At 42.2% G+C, this 22,386-nt stretch overlaps 2 protein-coding genes across 2 annotated transcripts in view; both read right to left on the bottom strand.

The window, feature by feature from the left end:
- The window catches only part of brms1 (BRMS1 transcriptional repressor and anoikis regulator), a gene marked incomplete at its 3' end in the record, with an annotated part of 8,541 nt that extends 2,847 nt beyond the window's left edge, over positions 1 to 5,694 (bottom strand). The window contains 6 exon segments of the mRNA XM_032511565.1: positions 1,543 to 1,639; positions 1,742 to 1,821; positions 3,664 to 3,791; positions 3,899 to 3,989; positions 4,084 to 4,291; positions 5,557 to 5,694. Coding sequence (XP_032367456.1) covers positions 1,543 to 1,639; positions 1,742 to 1,821; positions 3,664 to 3,791; positions 3,899 to 3,989; positions 4,084 to 4,285 — 598 coding nt within the window. The 5' untranslated portion in view covers positions 4,286 to 4,291; positions 5,557 to 5,694.
- Positions 5,695 to 6,742: 1,048 nt separating this feature from the next.
- ppp1r14bb (protein phosphatase 1, regulatory (inhibitor) subunit 14Bb) overlaps positions 6,743 to 22,386 on the bottom strand; it is a 20,687-nt gene continuing 5,043 nt past the window's right edge. The window contains exons 2-4 of the mRNA XM_032511566.1: positions 9,697 to 9,780; positions 9,585 to 9,617; positions 6,743 to 9,461 (exon numbers count right to left, since the gene is read on the bottom strand). Of these exons, the coding sequence (XP_032367457.1) occupies positions 9,393 to 9,461; positions 9,585 to 9,617; positions 9,697 to 9,780 (186 nt within the window). The 3' untranslated portion in view covers positions 6,743 to 9,392. The remainder of the gene's footprint in view (positions 9,462 to 9,584; positions 9,618 to 9,696; positions 9,781 to 22,386) is intronic.

Below are 22,386 nucleotides of genomic sequence, written 5' to 3' on the forward strand. Positions count from 1 at the left end.
CCCCCCCCCCCTTGTGTAAACTTAAACAGGGCTGTTTGACAGCAAGGTGAAATGGTGACAAAATTCTAAATATAGTGTACACTTAAACTGAGATATTTTTGTTTTTAGGTGGCTAAAATACATTGAGCTGCAGCCCCCGGTCCCCAGCAGTACATTGCCTGGCTTTGGTGCTGGGAATCCTGCCTGCTTTTCCAAACGGGGCGTGCTGCTGACCGCCCCGTACTGGAGGTTCTACATTCACTATGGATTAGGGCTGCACGATTATGGCCAAAATGATAATCACGATTATTTTGATCGCGATTATTCTCACGATTATTTGTTGATTTTAACCAAAACAAATTTTATTGTCACATAGGCTGTTTATAACTGCGAGAGGGAGTGTGATGGACGCTACTCACAGAGAGACGGCTGATCATTATGAACGGGTCCAGCACGGGTCGAACGGCGGATACACACGGCGTGTGTATGAAACGTCTGTATCTTCACCGCGCTGCATTTTTATGAACTATGATATTCTGGCCATGGATCACATCTCTGGCCAGGTCCAGCAGCTCCGTCTCCCACGCTGTTACTCTACCAACTGAAGTTAGCTGCTTCAAAACTTCTTCTGTGTTCTTCGCCGTACGGCCGTGATAACAGTTAACCCGCGAAACACTGGTACAATACAGGTTTGTCCCCTCATACTTAAATATACAGCGTGTTAATGAAAATTAAAACTGTGGACAAATATCAAGTGTGGACCGGCGGCCGCTGTTTGGCGGGGCGCGGAGGTAGGGAGAGAGAGTAAGGACGAGAAGCGTAGAAAGATCCAACACAGCACCGGCTTACAGACTAAATGGGTCATGAACGCAAATTAAACCGTATCCATATAAACACATTGCAGCGGATGCGAGGACATTAGCACTGGTGCGTCCTAGAGGAGCTAACAGCTAACAGAACGCTAACTAGCTAACAGCTACAGACGCTACTAGCACCGGTGCGTCCTAAGGAGCTAACAGCTAACAGACGCTAACTACTAAACAGCTAACAGACGCTACTAGCACCGGTGTCCTAGAGGAGCTAACAGACGCTACTAGCACTGCTCACTGCTGTTGTCGGAAAACAACAATGGGACAAAGTGTTGCGTTTACTGGTAAACTGGTAAACCTTGAGACCGACGTATTACCGACTGCTATCGTTTGTTTTTTCTCACGCTACTCTGTCCTCTGGGACTGTCTCCATCTAGAAACTTAGCTGCACGGTCATGAACTACTCTAGACTGGCTCATGAGAGACGGGTTTACGGAGCGGGAGATTGGCTTTGCAAAAACCCGGACGTTCTATGAAATGACCTTTATAAAAAATAATCGCTCGATCACGCAAATTTGATCGTGGGAAGTCCAAATCGTGATCGCGATTAAAATTCAATTAATTGTGCAGCCCTACTATGGATTCAACCCCATTTAAAAATAATCAAACTATACGTTGAATAATGGCAGCAAAGGTACCGTAGAATTTGTTCCTTAAACCAACAAGACTGATGATGATGACATTTTAGCTGTACCTGAGGTAAGGTCTACGTTCTGTCTGTCCTCCTCCAGTCTTCTTATCTTCTCCAGCAGTTCGGTCTTCATGGCATCAAACAGCAAGATCTGCTCACTCTGCATCAAACATACATAAATACGTTTGTAATAATTGGGTTCAATAAGATTGGCGGAAGTGTATAAGAGTGCCGATGTCGTGCTTGTGTGTGTGTGTGATACCTCCAGGTGCTGCTTTGCTCCTTGTTGTTCACACTCGTACTTGTGTTTGATCACCTGCAGACACAGCTCTCTGTACACTCCTGTAGTTGGAGACAGTGTGGCTAATTTTAGTTTGATAATTTGGTTCCTTAGTTTATTTTCGAAGTAGACAGAAACACAGTGACAGCATTTTAACCTAACACAAGTCTTTTAGGGCGCTTTCACACCTATAGTTTGGTGGACTCGATGCGATTTGGGGGTGAAGTTGCAACATTGTTGCATTTTTAATCTGGTCCACTTTGCTTTCACATCAGTCTGTATCTTTTGTGCAAGGTTGAAAATTGCAGGCTAGTAAATTCTCTATTTTTGGTTCACTTCCTGTATTTGGGTCGGATTGCATTCTCACCTGAAGTGAACCGAAGTCTAGTTCAGCTTCATAAGCGAGCCGAGACCCCCGTTTTGAAGCGGACCAGAGGTAGGATGAGTTTTCACTCTAGCCTAAACAAATTGGACTATCCGACCAAACTGTGCAGGGTTTGTTTTGAACGGACCAAAGGTGCTAGGTTTGAAAGAACCAGAAACCACTTTTTTATGCTGGCTGGAATTAAAGGGCGTTTTCACTCCTGTAGCTCGCTTGCTTTGGTACAGATCAATTGAATTTTTTAAAATTTAGAACGATTTTCCCCTTGGTTTGGTTTCACACCTGGAAAAATCCAGGCGTAGCAAAATGCATCATTACAAATCACGCAAGAATGTTCACTCCTTGTTATTGGTCGAATATGTCTAGGTTGGGAGCAAGAAAGTAAACTTGGGTATGTTTCTTTCATCTTCATGGTTAAACAAACTCATTTCATTTAAATAATCAGACATTGCTTTGCGGGAGACGTTACTACGTCTGCTCTGCCGGCGTCAATTTTAGCGGCAGCTGGTTTGACCACGAAGATATGAGTGACAGATGGCGAGCAATCTGTTTCTGTTATAGAAACACAGCACACTGCTGCTACTGCAGGAGACATTAGCTCAGACCGCTAAGCTACCTGACTACAGGAGACATTGGCACAGACCGCTAAGCTACCTGACTACAGGAGACATTAGCTCAGACTGCTGAGCTACCTGACTACAGGAGACATTAGCTCAGACTGCTAAGCTACCTGACTACAGGAGACATCAGCTCAGACCGCTAAGCTACCTGACTACAGGAGACATTAGCTCAGACTGGCGGAGTTTATATAGTCAGTGCGGTTCAAGTACTGATCAGTACTCACCACAAACGAACCACTCCAGAGATTGATTGAAAGCGTACCGAGACCACCTCTTCTAGCATGTCTCGGTCTGCTTTTGGTGCGCACCAGAGTTTGATTGCTGCGTTCTCACCTGCCCAAATGAATTGCACCAGCTCTGAAATTAACTCTGGTGCTGAAAAAACAAACTTAACAAGGAAGGTGTGAAAGCACCTAACACCTGCATACCAATCAAAGCAAAGATTTCAAGCTGCCTAACACAGACCCTTTCCAATTCAACACAGCTAAAGAAACTAATTGGGCAGCATTGGAAAGATCACTACAAGGGAATGCATTCCCTTAGATCGCCCCTATGTAGCATTTGAAATCAATTAAATCACACTGTAGGCCATCATTTCTATTAAATATGTTGGTGGTGGTCGTGACTCCCTTCACCCTACTAGAGAGATTAATGTTAGCAGCCCCACCCAGAGGCAGGTGTTGAGAAACCTCTACACCCTACAGATGATGTACTGTATGTCTGCCCGAAAAGCTAAGACACCACAGGTCCTGCTCAATTGTCTTCCGATATTGTGTGCAGGGTTTTTGACTTAATTTCAATTGTGGTTGAAGTGACTTGTTGTGTATATGCCATGATGGAGAAGTTTAGGCTGTTGTAAGCACATCATATCCTGTCTTCCTGAGAAAAGGTGTTTTACTTACCGGCCACTTGTGTCTGTATGTGCATGCTCTGTTGTAGTAAAACCAGCGGTTCTCTGTATTCTCCAGCCTTCCCTGTCAGCACCTCGCCCAGCTTCACTTTCACCTGGTTCTGCCGCTCCCGAAACAACCTGCAATCACACAGTGGAGTCAGCCTTTCCTTCTTTTCCTCCATCCTTCAAAATCACACCAGAGGGACACACTGTCAAGTTTCTTCCCTCATCCGGTTTTAACTTACTTGTCTTTCAGCTCCTGAAATTGTTTTTCCAGATCCAACATCTCATCTAGACATTCTCCTCTCCTGCGTTCACAGTCTTCCTCATCCATCTCTTCAGAGGAAAGAGAGACAGAAACGATTGGGGAAAAAAAACAGTGAGATTGCATACGATCAGGCAACAATTTAGCAGATCACTTGGATTTTACCTGAACTCTCTTCTTCTTCCTCCTCCTCTTCACTATCCTCCAAGTCGCTATCCCTGTCCTCCGTGCTCTCCTCCATGGTCTCCTCTCCTCCTCTTTCATCCTCTCTGGATTGCTCCACCTCTCCGTTGGTTTCAGGGAGTTGGGACTCTCCTTCTGCCTCCATCTCCTCCTCCGCCTCCCTCACAGGGGGTTGGGCTGGCATGGCTGGCTGAGAAACATGGAGACACGTGCAAACTGTACCACAACGTGTCTGGGTAAAGGTCAGCCAAATCTGTCGCGTCCTTCTCTCGAGCCGTTTCATCAGTAATTATCATTTAGTACACCCCCGTGTGTACTGATATGTGCACGTTGTTAATCTGGAGATACAGTACATGGGGAGTTCTTTTGTACTAGACATGCTTACCACCACCAGTAATCTACATGCTCTATGTAAAAAGGCTTTATTACATTTTTATTTTATTATTCCTTTGTTTTTTCTTAACGAGTCAAATAAAAATGACATACACAACTGTAAATTAGCTTTTTGGATGTCCCTATATGAAAACATGTAAAAAGCTGCTTGGGCATATATTTCCACTTATATAAAAAAAATGCATATGTCCACTACTAAAGTACATTTATTTACTCCGATTTAAAATACTGCCTGACTACATTTGGAAGTATGGCAGGTGCCTAGTTTTAAACTAAAATGCCTATTTTATGTTCCACGTCTACTGCACACAGAGCAACACAACTGCCTTCAACATAATTTCCTTATGTTTATTTTGCTACATAATACTGAAAGCAGTGTTGCTAAAACGGAAACGTGTCTATACAGATCTATACAAAATCCTTGAAATATAGTAGGCTAGCTCTATATCAAGCCAGCCAGAAAAACACTAAAAATAATGCGTTAGAAACACTTTATGGGCAATAATTACAAATGGAACAGAAAGTGTTGATTTTCTCCACACATCCATTAATAGGCGTTTTATTGGGTGCTCTTATATTATTCTTTTTATTTATTATTTTAGCCCAGCTGGACCACTTGTAGCTTCCGTGATGTCATTCGGTAAGACGGGAACGTCATGGACTCGATGGCGGTATTTGGACTCTAACAACGACGCTACCGGGGCTGAAGCCCGTTCTACTCATAGACCGGTTCTGGTGCTTGGAGTTTAGCCCGGTGGAGCCCAGCGGGGAGCAGTTAACCCCTGACAGCCCACAGCAGGGAGGACCGGCGCTCATCACGCCATTCCCAATTTAACGGATTGCTACATATTTCCTCTCCACGCTTGGTAGTAAGCGTTCTAATCAGCGTTAACACGTCATTAATCACGATGCAGCCTCGCCACAGTAGCGTCCACTGACCCGCTCTCCAACTCTCCACGGATTAACGTTAAGAAGTAACGTTAACGGGAAGCCTCCGTCCAGGCGGGCGGCCGATGCTGTCTCCTTCCCCGGACAACACCGTGACCAGAGGAGCCTGCTCACCTTCTCCCTCTGCTCGGCTTTACAAAGTTAAAGTATCATTTTCAATATTTCCATTTTAATAAGTACTTCCTCTTCACTTCAGTCTTCAGTTCGATAGCTACCTTGCCGGACTCTACAACCCGTAAATTCAGCCAATCAGAGCCGTGATGTTTGCGTGACCGCCCCCCAAACGTCACTTGCCCAATCAAAATGCTAAAGCAGGTTTAGTGGGCCAATCATAATCCAGTGTGGTGGTGTAAACATCAGTTAGCCAACAGTCTGTAATTTACAAAAATTACCGCGCATCTTCCTTTTTCCATAGCAATATCATATATAGGCTGTAAGATAATCAATACAATATCATATAACTAGGCCATACAATATTTACAGGCTTAAAAAAATAATACCTTTTTAACGCAATAGTTCTAAAAATGTCAGTCTATAGGCTTACTAATATTTAAATATAGTTAAGAGTTATAAACAGGTGTGTGTGTGTGTGTGTGTGTGTGTGTGTGTGTGTGTGTGTGTGTGTGTGTGTGTGTGTGTGTGTGTGTGTGTGTGTGTGTGTGTGGCCCAACTAACCTGGTATGTTGGAGGAATAATAGAAACCACTGTGAATCAAAACAGTTTTTCTGATCTTTTCATAGCTAAACTACAGGAGGTGTATTAATGTGTCCCTTAACTCATATAGGAGTAATGAGCACAATGTGATGCAGCCAGTTTCCTACTGGCATTATTACATCTTAAAACAGAATCCAACTCCCAGCCCCAGCCTTGCCTCACACTCAGGTATTAACACATCCTGCATTTAACCACAAGATGGCCCCAAAGTAATACAGAAGGTCTACACAGCCAATACTGGTGGCATTTATAGCATTTGACACACATTTTGACTTGTCAATGTAGGAAAACTACAGGTGGAACTAATAGCATTAGATATGTGTGCATTCCATTTTCTCACGTTGTGTATGCGGGTCACTGACTTACACAGAAACCTAATGTAACAAGCCAATGTTAACGGGATTAATTACATCTGCCTGACAACATGTCTTCCATGAAAAAGGTGTATAAAGGGATAAGGGGGGAAAAAAACTTTTTTTCAAGTGAATTAATCACAGACTGACTATCAAATGCTCTGTTGGTCTCAATAGCTAATACACTGTTGTATACTTACCTATAAGGCTGATTAGTGAAGACAGAAAATATGTCCATTTTACATGTTTTTATTAAAGTTGCATAAAAGTGTAACAAAATTGGGCAAAAACAATACCTCTTGTTGCTATTGCTACATTTGTTTGTTGGTTTGATCTAATCATTGTCCAAAAACACTTCAATCTGCATGGTTTAGCTCTTGTATTTAGCATCATGATGATAATCAGTGTATATATATATATTTTTTTTTTTTTTGCAATTTTTCCTCAAACAGTAAAAAAACAGACTTCCCAATAACAGTCTCAGAAGATATAATCCAAACCTGGATTTAGAAAGGAAAATCCACTCAAATTCACCTTCTGATTGAGCTTGCCTGGTACAATCCGATGTCTGCAAAATGCAGACGTGTTTGATTTGGAAACCCCAATCGCACCAAAGTGGACCTGAAGGGATTTTTGTTAATCCAAGGCCTGGCATCAAGAAGTGTCATGATCACAATAAAAACAGAGCAGTATTCAAATGGAAAAATGTAAAGAACATTGTTTCATCTAAACAAAACCACTGTATAAAGGCCTAAGTATTAAACACTCACTTCTAAAAAAAACACAAAAACAGAATCTCATTTTCTTTTTTCAAAACAAAAGATAGCGACAGAAGGTCCACATGCCGCAGTTCTGTTCAGTAACACGTGTTTAGCAGTTTGTGTTACCTTTTTAAAAATGAATGTCTCCCGTTTTTTGGTTTGCGTAACATAAATAATACCTAAGGCAACATCTGTTTGTTTTTTTTAAAAGGAAAGTGAAGAAAGGATAGAGGGAAGGTGGGCAAAAGAATGGAAATGGGTTGGGGGGGGGGGGGGGGGGGGAGAATAGAGCCAGGGAGTAACAACAGAGCAGCAAGAGGAATGGGCCAGTGTGTGCATGAATGCATGTGTGTTGGTGCCGAGACAGACAGTGGAGGTCTGCTGTCCCCGCGGGTGTTAGCTGTTGGTCACAGGAATCACAGCAAATGCTACTTCTTCTCCAATTGGCTGATGGGCTTCTGTCTATGATCCGATTGGCTCAGGATGAGAAACAGATGGCTTGTTCTTAGAGATGATTGGCAGCTGCAATGGAGGAACACATCTCGTGACTATGGACCGGTCTCTCTCCTTTTCTCTCCTCAGCTGTGTGTGTGTGTGTGTGTGTGTGTGTGTGCGTGTGCGTGTGCGTGTGTGTGTGTGTGTGTGTGTGTGTGTGAGAGAGAGAGAGACGGAAAGGTGAATGCATTTAGACAGCTTCAATGTAAAACAGTGGCCTCCATCCCTCCCATTCAGATGTCTCATCATTGACAGACCCACAGAGGACAGCACAAAGTCCTGACACCAACGTGAAGCTCCAAAGACATTTTCAGAGTTGCATGTTTGTGTGACTGCTCTGACCTGACGTCTGTCAAACAGAAAACAGAATATATCCTAAGACGCAAGGAGAAAAGTGAGAAAGAGACAGAGGAAGGGGGATGATACAAAAAAAGGCAGCTTTGTTCTGGGTCCCCTGTTGGACTGTCAGTGTGTGTGACAAAACGCATCCAGAAAAACTAAACAGGAACCAGTCCTCTACTAAAAATCTAATTTGTCATACAGAACAGCAGAATATACAAGCCAGAAAATAACACTCGTATTATGAATGTTGCTGTACATTATGTAGCAACACACAGACATACATATGTATGTGCAGGCTGGACAGCAGCGACTTCTAAAGAGCCTCTCTTACAACTGCACTACCCATTTGAGGAAAGAAAACATACTTTTTCACCCCCAAGAATTTGAATTCTATTCAAGCACACCCAACCTAAGAGCTACATCTACACAAGCCTCAAAGGAAGAATTTTAGTCTAAAATTGGTATGACCGTATGACCGTATGACCACCACAGCCACCAGTGACTTTTTTTAAGGTTCAAGCACTATTTCCAGGGATCCAGTTTCCCTCTTTGTTGGACTAAAGATATATCGCACATCCTCCTAGTGGTCAGAGGTTCAGATCTTCTTCCCAAAATGACAAAGTGGAGACTAAATGCACCACTGTAGCAAATGCCTCTGATCAAGGGGGGTAATTCTCTGAAAAGACTGTACTAACCCCCCCCCCCAAAAAAAAAAACCCTTTTCTTTGCTGTTGCAGACTCTTTCTCTTGTTCCTCTTCCCACTCTCAGCCGCTCCACTCTCAGTAATTACGGGACTTGTCTTGTCTCTGCTCTTCTTCTCTCTTCCTCCTCAGACAGATGAAGGGTGGTATGAGGGAGGGTGGGAGGAAAAAAGAGCTGGATGAGGAAGAGGAAAGCCAGTAGCAGTAGAGAGAAAGAGGCGAGAGGAGAGTGGCTGGATTAAGACCAACGAATCACTCCTTGTTGTTTTGGCCTGCTTGTCATTATGCACTCTCTATGTTTTCTTCCTCGCTGATAGTTTTTAGTAAGGGAGTCCAACAAACAAGGGAAGGTCACAAAATAATGAAAATAAAGTGATTTATGGGGCTGGATCCAGACAAAGAAGAGATTAAAAGAAAGGGGTTTAGAACAGAGGGTGTAATGCAAAGACAGAACAAGGTTCAGTAAAAGAACCTTAATGGAAGAAAACTGACATCAAAATAAAAAAGAGGGAAAGCACGTTAGGAAGATGAGAGGTGAGGGCTGAGTTTCAGGGGAGGATGTGGAGGAGTAGGAGGAGCGCCATTATTTCTTCTGAGGCGTGGAGAGCTTCTGCATCCCTCGGATCTTGTCAAGCAACTCTGAGATGAAGTCCTATTGGGAGACAGGAGGGACAAAACACATGAGGGGGATTCAGAATCAAACCTATCTACAGCGCATAGATGTGGGGTGTAAAGTGTCAGCGGGTAGGAGGATGGAAGAGAGGGAAAATCTTACCTCAGTAGGTTTAAAACAGTCAACCAGTAAGTCCTGTAAAACAAACAAGACAGTCGGAATAGGAATCAGCATATAAATTGTGTGTGTCCCTGCATGTCTAATTGTGTCCTACCTTGACCCTGGCTCCCCGCTCAACGTCACTGGGCATATCCAGCAGCTCATCCACATCTATCTCTAGCTCGGGGATGGCCTCCTCCTAGAACAGTGGACCAAGAGATGAGCACAGTTATGGCCTTTTTCCCTTCATGGTACCTGCTATATATATATATATATATATATATATATATATATATATATATATATATATATATATATATAAAATTTGGCTATGGCAGAAAATAAAATGGCTGCCGTGGCTCACATGAATTTTTTTGCAATGACTAACACTGAGTAATTGTACCAATTCTGGTGCCTGTATCCACATGTGAACGATTACCCTAAAAAAATGGCCCTTATCTGCTCCACTATTGACGCTCAAAATGCTCAAAACGGCCAGAACGCGACGGCGACAGATTGGCCTCCTTGCAGCTGAGAGAAGCTTCCTTTGAAATCAAATGACTTCCTGTACCTTTGAAGCTCAAGTTGGCGGCGGTGTGGACGTACGGTAAGAGACAGTCAGATAGCGTTGTGGGGGGGACATTAAGTCCGATACATTGGTGAGTGAAATCAGAGGGACAGTCACAGAGCTGTAGTGGAGCCAAAGTAGCACCATTTTTAATGAATTCATTTGATTGGTTATCAGGCAGTGTAGTACAATATAATTAGTGTACATTCCTCAACCAATGTGGAATGTTGGGATGTTATAGTGGTGAGTCCCTCTCGTTGTGGCAGGGAGATCCAGATTTAGCTGCCAGCAACGCTGCTGTCCCTTCTCATAGGAGAACTACCAGCTTCTCTTCTGGTGTTAACATTCAGTTATCTCTCTCTCTCTCTCTCTCTCTCTCTCTCATGTATATTTGACTTCACGGACACATGGATAAAAAGCATCCTCATCATTTCTATTCTTAGTCGCTGTGTTTATGTTATGTGGCTGTCTGCAAATAATAGCACTGGCATTTCTGTCTGTCTCTGTGTGTGACATGTTACAGTGACTAGTGAGTGGCCATTTCTGAACACTAGAGGGCGGTGTCCTTCCACTACCTTGCATGTTGTGCATGACAAAGAAAAAAGAGGAGAGACAAAGACACTCAAAAAATAAGCCGATATTTTACAAATAATAATTTTTTCAAGGGTGCAAAGAGCAAAATGTCTATTTAAATGCAAAATGTATTTGCCTATGCACACAGTTTGTGAACATGCTTGTTCTGTATAAAGAGCAAGCATTTAGTGTTGCAATGCAAATCACAGCTTCCCTTGACTGTCCTACAGAACATAATGGAAACCGAGTAGCGGGGAGGTGACAGTGTTTCAACAAGGGTGCTGCACTGCACTGAAGTAGTAGTAGTACACTAGGGCTGCAACTAACAATTCTGATCATTATCAATTAATCTGCTGACCTCAAACTTGTCATTTTTACACTTTCTTCTTTAACTTTTTGCACAAAAGGAGATATGTTACCCAAGGTGTGGTTAGGGGATTTTGTTATCCTGGGACAGAACCGGGCCAAGAAATCAAATTAGCATATATTTACCAACATGTCAAACTATTGCTTAATAAGTAGACTAAGTGCATTATTGGAACGGCTGACTGCCACGCTGTTGCCTAAAGTAAAAACACGCTGCTGTAAATCTCAAAAAGGTCAATTATTAGGCTCTAATGAATCATTGTGGATGTTTAGAACTGCACAGAAAGTTAGAGAATAAAGTCATCCACTCACACATAAACAGAAATAGCTGCAATTAATAAAAATGCACACTTTTCATTTCAGCAAAGCAACTATTGCCTGATCCAGATGAACTGACACGTAATATAACGGTTAAGAGCAACCTTGCCATTTGGCTTTTTAAAGAAGTAAAAGTGAGTTAGCTGTAAGTTTGTCTTTGTCTCGCCAATCAATTCCTTTCTTTCTAATTAATCTGTCACTCTATAAAAAGTGCTTTCATAAAGTGCTTTAATGGTCTCCCTCTCTTTCTCCATTTCTCCATCTGTCTCATTCAAGCACACTAGCTCAGTGTGTGTGCTATCAAAGTAGTTCACTGGCAACAACACACACACACACACATACACACAACTCGTTCCCCTTCTTTTGCAGCTCAATTGCTACCCTATATTCATGTCATTCGCTAGGAATCGCTCCCTTGCTCTCATCCTCCCCCTCGGTTGGAGTTGCCCACACCAGCTGTCTCTGCACCTGCCCAACTGCCCCCTACTCAATCAAACACACACACGCACACACACACACACACACACACACACACACACACACACACACACCACACACACACACACACACACACACACACACACACACACACACACACACACACACACAGAGCATGCCGGTTGGCACATTTGTGTGTCACATTTACAGGATGGTACTTTTTTTCCAAATGACAAGGCTTCAACATTACACACACCTCACATACATGGATTAAAGAATTATAAAATAAGCATTATAAGTCTCAGCTAGATTGTGTGTGTGTGTAGGTGTTTGTGTGTGTGTGTTTTGTGTGAGGATTTAATTCTGAGCAGGACGCCTGTGTGCATGAGATAGAGACTGGAGTGACAGACAGACTTACTGTCCAGAGTAAAAACACACACAAAAAAATACTGACACAAGTACACTGAGTACACTATACACACACACAACACACACACACACACACACACACACACACCACACACACACACACACACACACACACACACACACACACACACACACACACACACACACACACACACACACACACATGCTAGATGTACAGGCTGTGAAGTCTGACACAAAAACTGTTCTTCACACTTGTGGCTCCATGTGTGCTACTACATGATGCAGTAAAGAAGCAAAGTCAGAAAACGTGAGGAAGGCGAGTAGACAAAGGAAACAATGGAAACTCAATTATTTGCTGTAATCTATCGTTTAAATGCTTTCCTGCCTGTTCATGTCTTACATTGACTTTAGGTCTACTTACAAGGTAAATGTATTGCACTAATTGCCATTCGTGAAAAGCATGAGCGCTTCACATTGGCTTCCATTTATTACAGCTTACTTGAAGATGATTTAAGAGACAAATGTTCATCTGCCTTTGTGGGGGAACGCCAAGAGGAAGGAAGGTAAGAGGTTAAGGATTATATTGAGAAGAGAAGCGGGAGCAGCTGAGTTGAGCAAAGCGAGAGGGAGGGAGGGAGGGATGTTGAAAAAGGCCGGAAAAAAAGGCTTCAGAGCAGAGACACAAAGAAAGCAGGGAATCACGAGGGAGGATTTCCAAAACAATCCTCCAGACAGAGTTACTGAACTAGTCCAGAGTCTGGAGGGGATTTTACTGTTGGCTGCAGATGGGATCTGGACCAAAAGGTACCTACAAGATATTGGCAAACACCACAGGGTTGTAAACAAAGCAAAACCTGATGTACCCTGAACCAGGAATAGTTTCAGTAAATCCACAAAACGCACAGCATGTTTTATATATTAAAGGAGTCACTGTGTAATTTATGATGAGACAAGATCAACTTTATTGATCTCACACTGGGGAAATTCCCTAGTTACAGCAACTCAAGAGTAAAAAAGAAGACTACTGAACAAAAGACCAACAGTACTTTTAAAGGGCTATGCAATAATTCCCTCATATTAAGCACGTCACTCGTGGTTCTGTTCATGCTACATGTAATCTAAAAACTCAGCCATTGTGGACCACCAGCATTATCTGAGAGACAAACTGCTTCTACAAAATGGCATATTTTATTGTGGTCTTTAAATTTAATTATACTCTGCCCAACAAGCTCGTGAATAGGATTCACACACCACCACAATGCAGCTGAGAGACAGGCAGAGAGCGCTGTCTGTCTTCCTGGAGGCGGCCTGCGGACCAGAGAAGAATGAGATGTGACAGTATGAGAGCGTATCTGTGTGCGTGTGTAGGTCACATTATTACACACTATTATTCCTCTCTGTGGCTGTGTATAGCGGCTGCAGGCTTGGAAAGACCAGATGCCAGATTCAGCTCCCTCACAGGACACACACACACACACACACACACACACACACACACACACACACACACACACACACACACACACACACACACACACACACACACACACACACACACACACACACACACACACACACACACACACACACACACACACACACACACACACACACACACACACACACACACACACACACCAAAAAGGCCTACATATTGACTGTAAACATCTCTGGAAAGGGAAGTGATGAGAGGGAACAGTGAAGCAAAGTTAAATAAGGGTTACTCCAGGGAAGTTTGGTCAGAGTTACAAACTCATGTGTCAACTGCTTATATTTTTGACTGACATCAAATATCATTAAAGCTTCCAAGACTGTGAGAAAAACACAATGCAGTTACAGGCTACGCACAGAGAGATGAACTATGTAGATAAATAAATGGAGCGTAAAATCTGAGAAACAGCCACAAGACACCTGTAGATTGGACCATGTAAGTTTAGGCACATACGCGGGGACACATGGCTAACGAAATGATAATACAGGTCCATATTCAGTGTAATAAGGTGGATATGAGCTAATGCCTTTTTGTGTCGGTCACAGAGGCCACCTACAAGGATTACAAAGCATTTCTTCCAGTGCTAACACACTACAGTGCTGACTCCTATGATAAAATGTGATTGTGAATGTACGAAAGAGGACCAGAGAAATAGGGCCATGTAAAAAAGTTATTAAAATTAGAAGTCAACCGATTAATTAGCTGATTTGTGGCATTTTTATTTATTTATTCAGGGCAGAAGTGAAGATCTACTGAGATATTTTTGTGTTCAAGTGTAATACATTTACTAGCATAAAACAAAGAAATGCTGCTGGTTGATACTGTGTGACACACTACTATTGCTGTTAACTATTGTACTATTGATGTTTTGTTGAAATTTTGTGTATGTTTGTGTAAGTAGTTATTATTGTTACATTTCATCTTTCAAATAGAGGTTTAAAACAAGCACATGTCGGCCAAAATAAATCGGCACCCTTTATTGGCTGACCCTGATTTCTAAAGATCGCCATCGGCCACGGAAAAACCTCTAATTGAAATGTACAGCGTTCCAGAGAGGTTGCAAAAGCTGGACGATGAGTGACAAAAAGACATTCTGGCTTTCCTACTGCCGCAGTAACAAACAAGGATGGCCAGTTGCCCGTTTTGCAATAAAAACAACGATACAGGGACGGGGGGGGGAGCCGGCAGGATGGAGGATGAGGAAGAAGTAGGAAAAGTATAGCCGCGTGGCGCTGAACATTGTCGCCACTCACTCCAATTTCCGTGTGTGCGCTTGTTTTGACTGACAAAAACCCAGACTCCATCCTTTGTTACTTGATTGTTTTTTCTTTTTATTGAATAGCTGTAGGGAGAAATACAGATGTAGAGGAGGAATTGGAACAAATTTTACACTGCTACACTAACACTATGGGCCTTTCCTTTCCAATTCTATTTTTAATGTCTCACTGTATTGAGGTCAGTCCAAGCAGGAAAGTGTTTAAATGTGTTTGCATTATAGAGGGGTGAGTGAGTGCGTGTTGAAGTGTGCCGCTCCATTAAAACTATTACCCCATGCCGGTTGACCTGGCTCAGTGACACAGGTACAAAATATGTGTGAACGCTGACAAGTTACAGACACAGCCACTTTGCATAGCTTTGATCGTTTGGCTCTTACGTGTGTGTTTCGCTTCTCATGAGTTGAGAGAACCTAGTATAGACAATTTTACAGCTGCACATCTCTAACAGCAGAGCAACAAGGGTGCTAGTATCAATTGGTTTCAACCAGTTTGGATCAATTGCTCAAGAGCTAAGAGTCTGAAACCAAAGCATCTGCTGGGATTTTCTGCCTATTTGCACTCTATGCATGTTGAAACATTTTTTTGGAGAAAACCGGATTGTGCTTTAATCATCGTTGTCTAACGGCCTAAATCAAAAGGCCTGAGCTAGAAATCATCAGTGCATAATTGATACCGTAAAGGTGCTCTAAGTGATATCACAAGATTTTAAGGCTACAACTTTTGTCACATACAGCAAACACCTCCTCACTATCTGCTAGCTGCCTGTCTCCAGAACACACTGTAAAAAACATCTCACTACCTGCTAGCTGCCTGTCTCCAGAACACACTGTAAAAACATCTCCTCACTATCTGCTAGCTGCCTGTCCTCAGAACACACTGCAAAAACATCTCACTATCTGCTAGCTGCCTGTCCTCAGAACACACTGTAAAAACATCTCTTAGGTTAGTGTGCGAAAGCACAGAAGGGAGGGGGAGGGGAGGGGGAGGGGCGAGCTAGTCTCGTTTTGTTTGAACATACTTTGAACGTCAACAAGAAGTCACGTCACCCAACATGGCTTAGAGCACCTTTAAAGCCCGGTTGTGATTGTGAAAAAGATTATTGGTGCGTCTCGGAAAGAGACAACATCAAGTCCCCCGCTGAGGTGTGCTAAAGGACAGACAAAGGTGAGGGAGGGAGAGAGAAACGAGGGAGCGAGAAGAATTGAGCACAGAGGTGGAAAAACAGAAGCATGGGTAAAACCCCATGAAAAAGCTTGGATGAAGAAATGAAAAAACCTAAAAAAAAAAGAGAAATCTGACAGTCAACTCAAAAAAAGTGTGGTCTTGTCTTACCCCCCACAGAGTCCTCAAGTTCATAATAGTGGCAGCTTAAGGATGAACTATGCTTCTGCAAAGAATCCCGTAAAAATGTATTTGACTAATTATATGGAGATGGTTTTAAAAAGGTACCTGTAGCCCCTCGCAGATGAGCCAATAAGCATTCTTAAATAAACATTGGGCCAGAAATATTATGCAAGAAAGAGTTGAGACCCACCGAACATGGGACTAAAACAGAAAGTGAAGACAATAGCAGTTTGTGATTTAGTTTGTAATTGTTTAACTTACTTCCCAGATCAAGATCATAGAAACGAATAAAGGAGTTCAAGTTATGCTGTCCAGTCATGTCCAAATATCTGCGAATAAAACCTGTGCATCTTCATGACGAACATGCCAATATATAAACATTGTACTTGATAATATGACTTAGTGACCTATTTATATATGCTAGAGAAGAAAAGCAGGGAAAAATAGTTGGCTTGAACCCGCTTCCTGTCATGCTCCCCCCCTCTGTCTCTTTAGGTCTCCTATGATGCCCTTCCTGTCTTCTGTGCTGCTGTCCCATGAATCCCTCTTAGTGCGCCTATAAAAGGGCAATTCACAGCGTGTAGGCCACCGGGCTGTGGGCAAACGAGAGAGAGAATATAAGAGTAAGGGTGTAGAGATCAGGGATGCATTGTGTCAGTCATCTTCTCTCTATTTTTCTCTATCTCCCTCTCCCTCACACGATAGCTTATCAGGAATCTGCAGCTCTTTCAATAACAGACCTTGTTGGCTTCCCTCTCCAAACACTTATTTTCCTTCCTCCTCGAACCAGTTTGGCTCACAAAACATGAAAGTGACCCCCCCAGATACATGGATTAAAAAGGTCTCCTTTTCATTCTTTTCTTATGCAATGAAGGGGTTAAAACACCAGAGCACCCAGCTACTTCCTGTCTGGGCACATGACGTTGGGAGATAGCGGGGGGAGGGGAGGTAGAACGATAAACCACAACAATCCATAATCAAGTCAATACAATGCAATGTACTTAAACCAGTCTGGAGTGTGCATGTTACATTGTGTGTGTGTGTGTGTGTGTGTGTGTGTGTGTGTGTGTGTAATCATAATCTCTATTGCACATCTAATCAGCTGAATGAGTTTCCTCCTAGGAATAATATAATGTCCAGTTTTAAATTATAAGAAAAACAACTGAACTAACTGCTTTACAGCCACAAAAGAGACTAGAAAATCTAACTTTTATCAGTCATATTTTCTCCTCCCCTTTTATCCACCTTGCAGTAAGTAAGGACGGTTTTTGTTCTATTAAAACCCCCTCCTAGATCAGCCTGTCCCCCTCATTGAGCACATTCTACTAGAGCCTCCATATGTGTAGACTCCGCAGCCCTGTCAGCCTTCCTCCTATCTCACTACTGATAAAACAGGAACCAGAGCCTCCAGAGTCTGGTGCTAGTGATGTGGGCCTGCCATTGTGTGTGTGTGTGTGTGTGTGTGTCTTCAGAGTAGTTATTGCAGGAGAAACCCAAACAGGCTCCAAGTACACTAAACGTATCTTCATTTGGTGCCAGGAAACATTCATCACTATAATTAGTGCACACATTACTCCAAATCTATTTGGAGAGTTAAAATATAGAGTGTCACCCAACCTTGACTCCCCCACAAGCTGCCCAAAGTCGTAGCTGCTCGCGGTATGGCTGAATGATTCACACATGGGCTTGTTTGGCCTGACTGAACGGTTCAGTGGTTTCTGTGTAGCGACTGGACACGTCTCTGCAGCAGCTTCTCTGGGGAAAACACGCCGGCTGGTCCCTCAGGGTCCCAACCAGCCTCAGTATCACGCTTACTAACTACTACATGAGGGCCACAGATACGACACTGCTGCTGCTCAGTTTACACCCAACTGTGAAGTCAGATTTAAAGCAAAAAATCATGTATTATTCTAAATCCTCACAACAACACACTGGAAGTGATGCATTTCACTTTTCCAGCCACAGGAAGAGGCACATTCAGCATTTATAAAAGGGTTAGGACCGGCTGAAATAGCTACCATAGCTAGTCAGGCAAAAAAGAGCATCCTCTACATAAACTTTGTCAAAAGAAAACCAAAGTGTAAAGACATCACAGCCCAGGGACGAGTGATTAGCACTAAGGACTGTAAAAAAACATCAGAGGAGCATATCACAAGTCAAGCCTTGTAATGTTGTAACATTAAAGCAAAATCAATGCATTTCTGTCGGTTAGGTAAAGGCAAATACAGTAAACATAACACCTTTGGCTGCTAGCTTTTAACATTTCTTTTACATACAGCAGCTTCTATCTGTATCTTTCTGAGACACACACACACACACACACACACACACACACACACACACACACACACACACACACACAGCGATCCCGGCAGCATTGCAATGCTAACTTTCACCCTTCACCTCCACTCCATCTCCTATTGAGTCTGTCATTTCTGCAGCTGCAGGAGATCACGGCGCTCCGCAAATTCCCACAGTCTGATATCGACGTGTGTGTGCGTGTGTTTGTGTATGTGTGTTTGTGTATGCATCTTGGGAACATTGGAGAAAAAGTAGCTTGAGGTGCACAAACATATTGATTTTTCCTTTTTCTTCGGTCAGTTACTGATTAGCATGAGAGTAGACAAGCAAAAATTTAAAGCGAATCTGGAACAAAAACATACAGAAAAAGAAAGGGAGGAAGGACACACACACACACACACACACACACACACACACACACACACACACACACACACACACACACACACACACACACACACACACACACACACACACACACACACACACACACACACACACACACACACACACACACACACACACACACACACACACACACACACACACACACACACACACACACACACACACACACACACACACACACCTTTATGAGCCTGAAGAGTCATTACCACTACAATTGGACTGAAAACAAGATTACGTGCAGATTAAATTAAGAATACAATACAAACAAGGATTAGACCAGATTATCATGATGTCACTCTTGGCGGGTCCTACACACACAACCAAAGGGCCCTAAATTTATTTGTTGATTTTGCCGTGTCATTCATTGAATGACTTTATTCCTTTATTCTGGCAGTTTGGAGGCAGGAGTGAAGTTTGGCACTCCTCCAAGGTTGTTCAGGTTCCAGTGAAATGTTTTTTCATATTCATATTCACACACTTTGCCACAGAAATGACCCTGTTTATTTGTGGAGCCTTTTAATTCATTCAGCTATTATTGAGATGTATTCCCCACATATTTCAAAAGGGATTACACTTTAATTCAACACAACCTCTAACTTCTCAAACACTGGCAACACAATGGGAAATGTAATAAGTGGATGTTATGGTTCAATTCCATATTCAGTCAAAAAGTAACAAGTTTCTAGCAAATTATCACATATAAACAAAAACAAAAAGATCAGACAAGACATGGCCTGACACAACTACCCTAATAACAAATGGTATGTCCCAACAACATTCATTTGCTTCACAAACTTCTTTTAGCAGCTTGGCAATTTCATGTACTCTCCTCAGGTGTGTTCAGTACCAGGTTCAAACAGTGTTGGTGGGGTTTATGGCAATGACAGAATCCAACTGTAACAGATTAAAGAGATAATCCACCCAATTCCACATTTCAGATATAAGATTTTATAATATGAAAAAGAGGTGAATGACAGAATACTCTTAATTCCATCATGAGAGAGAGATAGAAAGCGAATAAGGCAGTCTTTGACCAAATACGGTCAGTTGTTCCTTCCTACTCAATGACCAAATGCAAATTGAAGGAATACACTCAAAAAAGTAAATATATCTATGATTCACTACTGAATTAGATGAACAATATGAAACTACATAATAAGAATTTAATTATACTATCATAAATGAGATTATTGCTCTTTGACCCCTACAGTATCTGCCTACCAGCCGTCTGTCAACACATCCATTTCTTCCCAGAGCCATTTTAACAAGAATCCTGCCATGGAAACTTAAGTTCACATCATGGAGGACACATGGAGCCAACATGGCTCCGGTGCTTTAACCCTTGTGATGTCTTCCAGTCAACCATGAAAACAAACACTTTGTTGTCCCTATCTGAATGTTTTAGTTTATGTTTTTTCTGACATTTTGTCCACTTATTTCAAAATGGATATCGCTTTATCAGACATTTTGTCGGTTTCATTTGACATTTTGTCACTTTTTCAATGTTTTGGGCGCTTTTTCCAAAGTTTTTGGCCTTTTCGCCTGGTGTTTTTTCATTGTTTTTGTTGCTTTTCCCAGCGTTTTGTTGTATTTTATTTATTTTCATTACATTTTTTTGGACTTATTTCAACATCCCATATTTTCAGATTTTTTGAAAACTGGTCAAATTTGACCCAAGGACAACATGAGGGTTAACCTGGCCAACTCTTGATCAGTGTCTTCTAACACAGTGCCACAGCTCTGAACACACATCAGTCTGTTCCTGTAAACCCGTCTGACTCTATAATCATCAACTCCTCTGAATATACACATCTGTTATTGGCGTCCAAGAAGTATAATAAACACATGATACAAACCCAATCAGACATATCCTGAAATATGCTTCCGTGCAGTGCAACAACAGCTCAACTGTTGTCTGCTCTAATGCACCTCCTGGGACTAAAAGACACTCCTCGGTGGATCTGTGTCACCTCACCCAACCTGCAGGCAGTTGGCTTTGCTTTCAATGAGACGACTCGGTACCAAAGATGGACGCCAGCCAGGCAACTGCTGCCAACTCTGCTGCAGTCACAACTATTCAATATTGGCTTTGTCGGTTTTAATATGGTTTCAGCATGCAGTCAGGAATGTTAATCATATTGCCAATATTCTCATGCACATGCATGCGCGTCCTCGTGCAAGATACAAACAAAACAGTGAGCCGCTCTACAAAACATTGCTCCATAGCAATACTAGTGATCAAAAAACTCCACAGGGTATGTTTCAGTAATTTACACCAAAAATTCACAATACATACAATACATGTACGTATTGTACAATACGTACAGGGCTACAAGTCCATTGTGTTCAGCTTTGCATGCTTACATATTAGAATGAAGTTAAAACACAACTGTTTAGATTAGCATGCCAGATATAATTTGGACCATATCCACCTAGATTTTATTGACTTAAATGTTTTAACTAGTCACCTTGATTTTACTTATAACTTGGTTTCACTATTGATACATTTATGGTGATTTTATTATGGTTTTTAATAATGTTGGGTGTCTTGAAAGGCGGCAACAAATAAAATGTATTACTACATTATTATTAATGATGATCTGATGCACTCTTGAAATGTAAGCAAAGCAAACGGGTTTGGTAAAAGGAGGATGCAATGTGATAAATAAGTCACAAGAGAGGATTTCCTTTCAGCTAAAATGATGAATTGGCACAAAGAACCGAACTTAACCCCAAACACGAGGGACATTACATTCTTTAATCTCTTATCTTAACATTAGGCAAACCTTCACCTCCAACCTGACTCACATGTTTAAAACAGAAGCAATTGACAGCTAAAAAGAAACCCTAAACTGTGCATAGCGCAACTGCAATCCAAGACCGACATGAGTGTGAATCAACAGGTGGGTTTTGATTATGCTTTTGGGGGGGATAGATGTGTTTATATTCTCCATTTTCCTATGTACTCTGTGTTTGTCTCTCACGCACATCTTCTGTAACAACATACATGAACATTCCTCTGGATGACTCACATCCCTCATTTTCTCTCTCTCTCTCTCTCTACATCCCTCTCTTTCTTCATCCATGCCTTCTCTCACTTGGCGTTCTTTACTTCCTTCCGATCTTAGTCAAACAAACCAAAACACACGCTTGGTCTCCCTCACTCACAAAGTTCTGGGCAGCCTCCCTCTTCTCTCTTCGCTCGGTGTCTTTAAACTGCTCACATGGTCAGTGGGTCAGGCTCTAGAACATGCTGACTGCCTAATGAAACAGGAAAAGAACTGTTCACCATGTAGGACCACATGTAAGCTATTAACACGGTGTGTGTGT

The sequence above is a fragment of the Etheostoma spectabile genome, unplaced genomic scaffold, assembly GCF_008692095.1.
Source record: "Etheostoma spectabile isolate EspeVRDwgs_2016 unplaced genomic scaffold, UIUC_Espe_1.0 scaffold394, whole genome shotgun sequence".
In the NCBI taxonomy this organism is placed as follows: domain Eukaryota; kingdom Metazoa; phylum Chordata; class Actinopteri; order Perciformes; family Percidae; genus Etheostoma; species Etheostoma spectabile.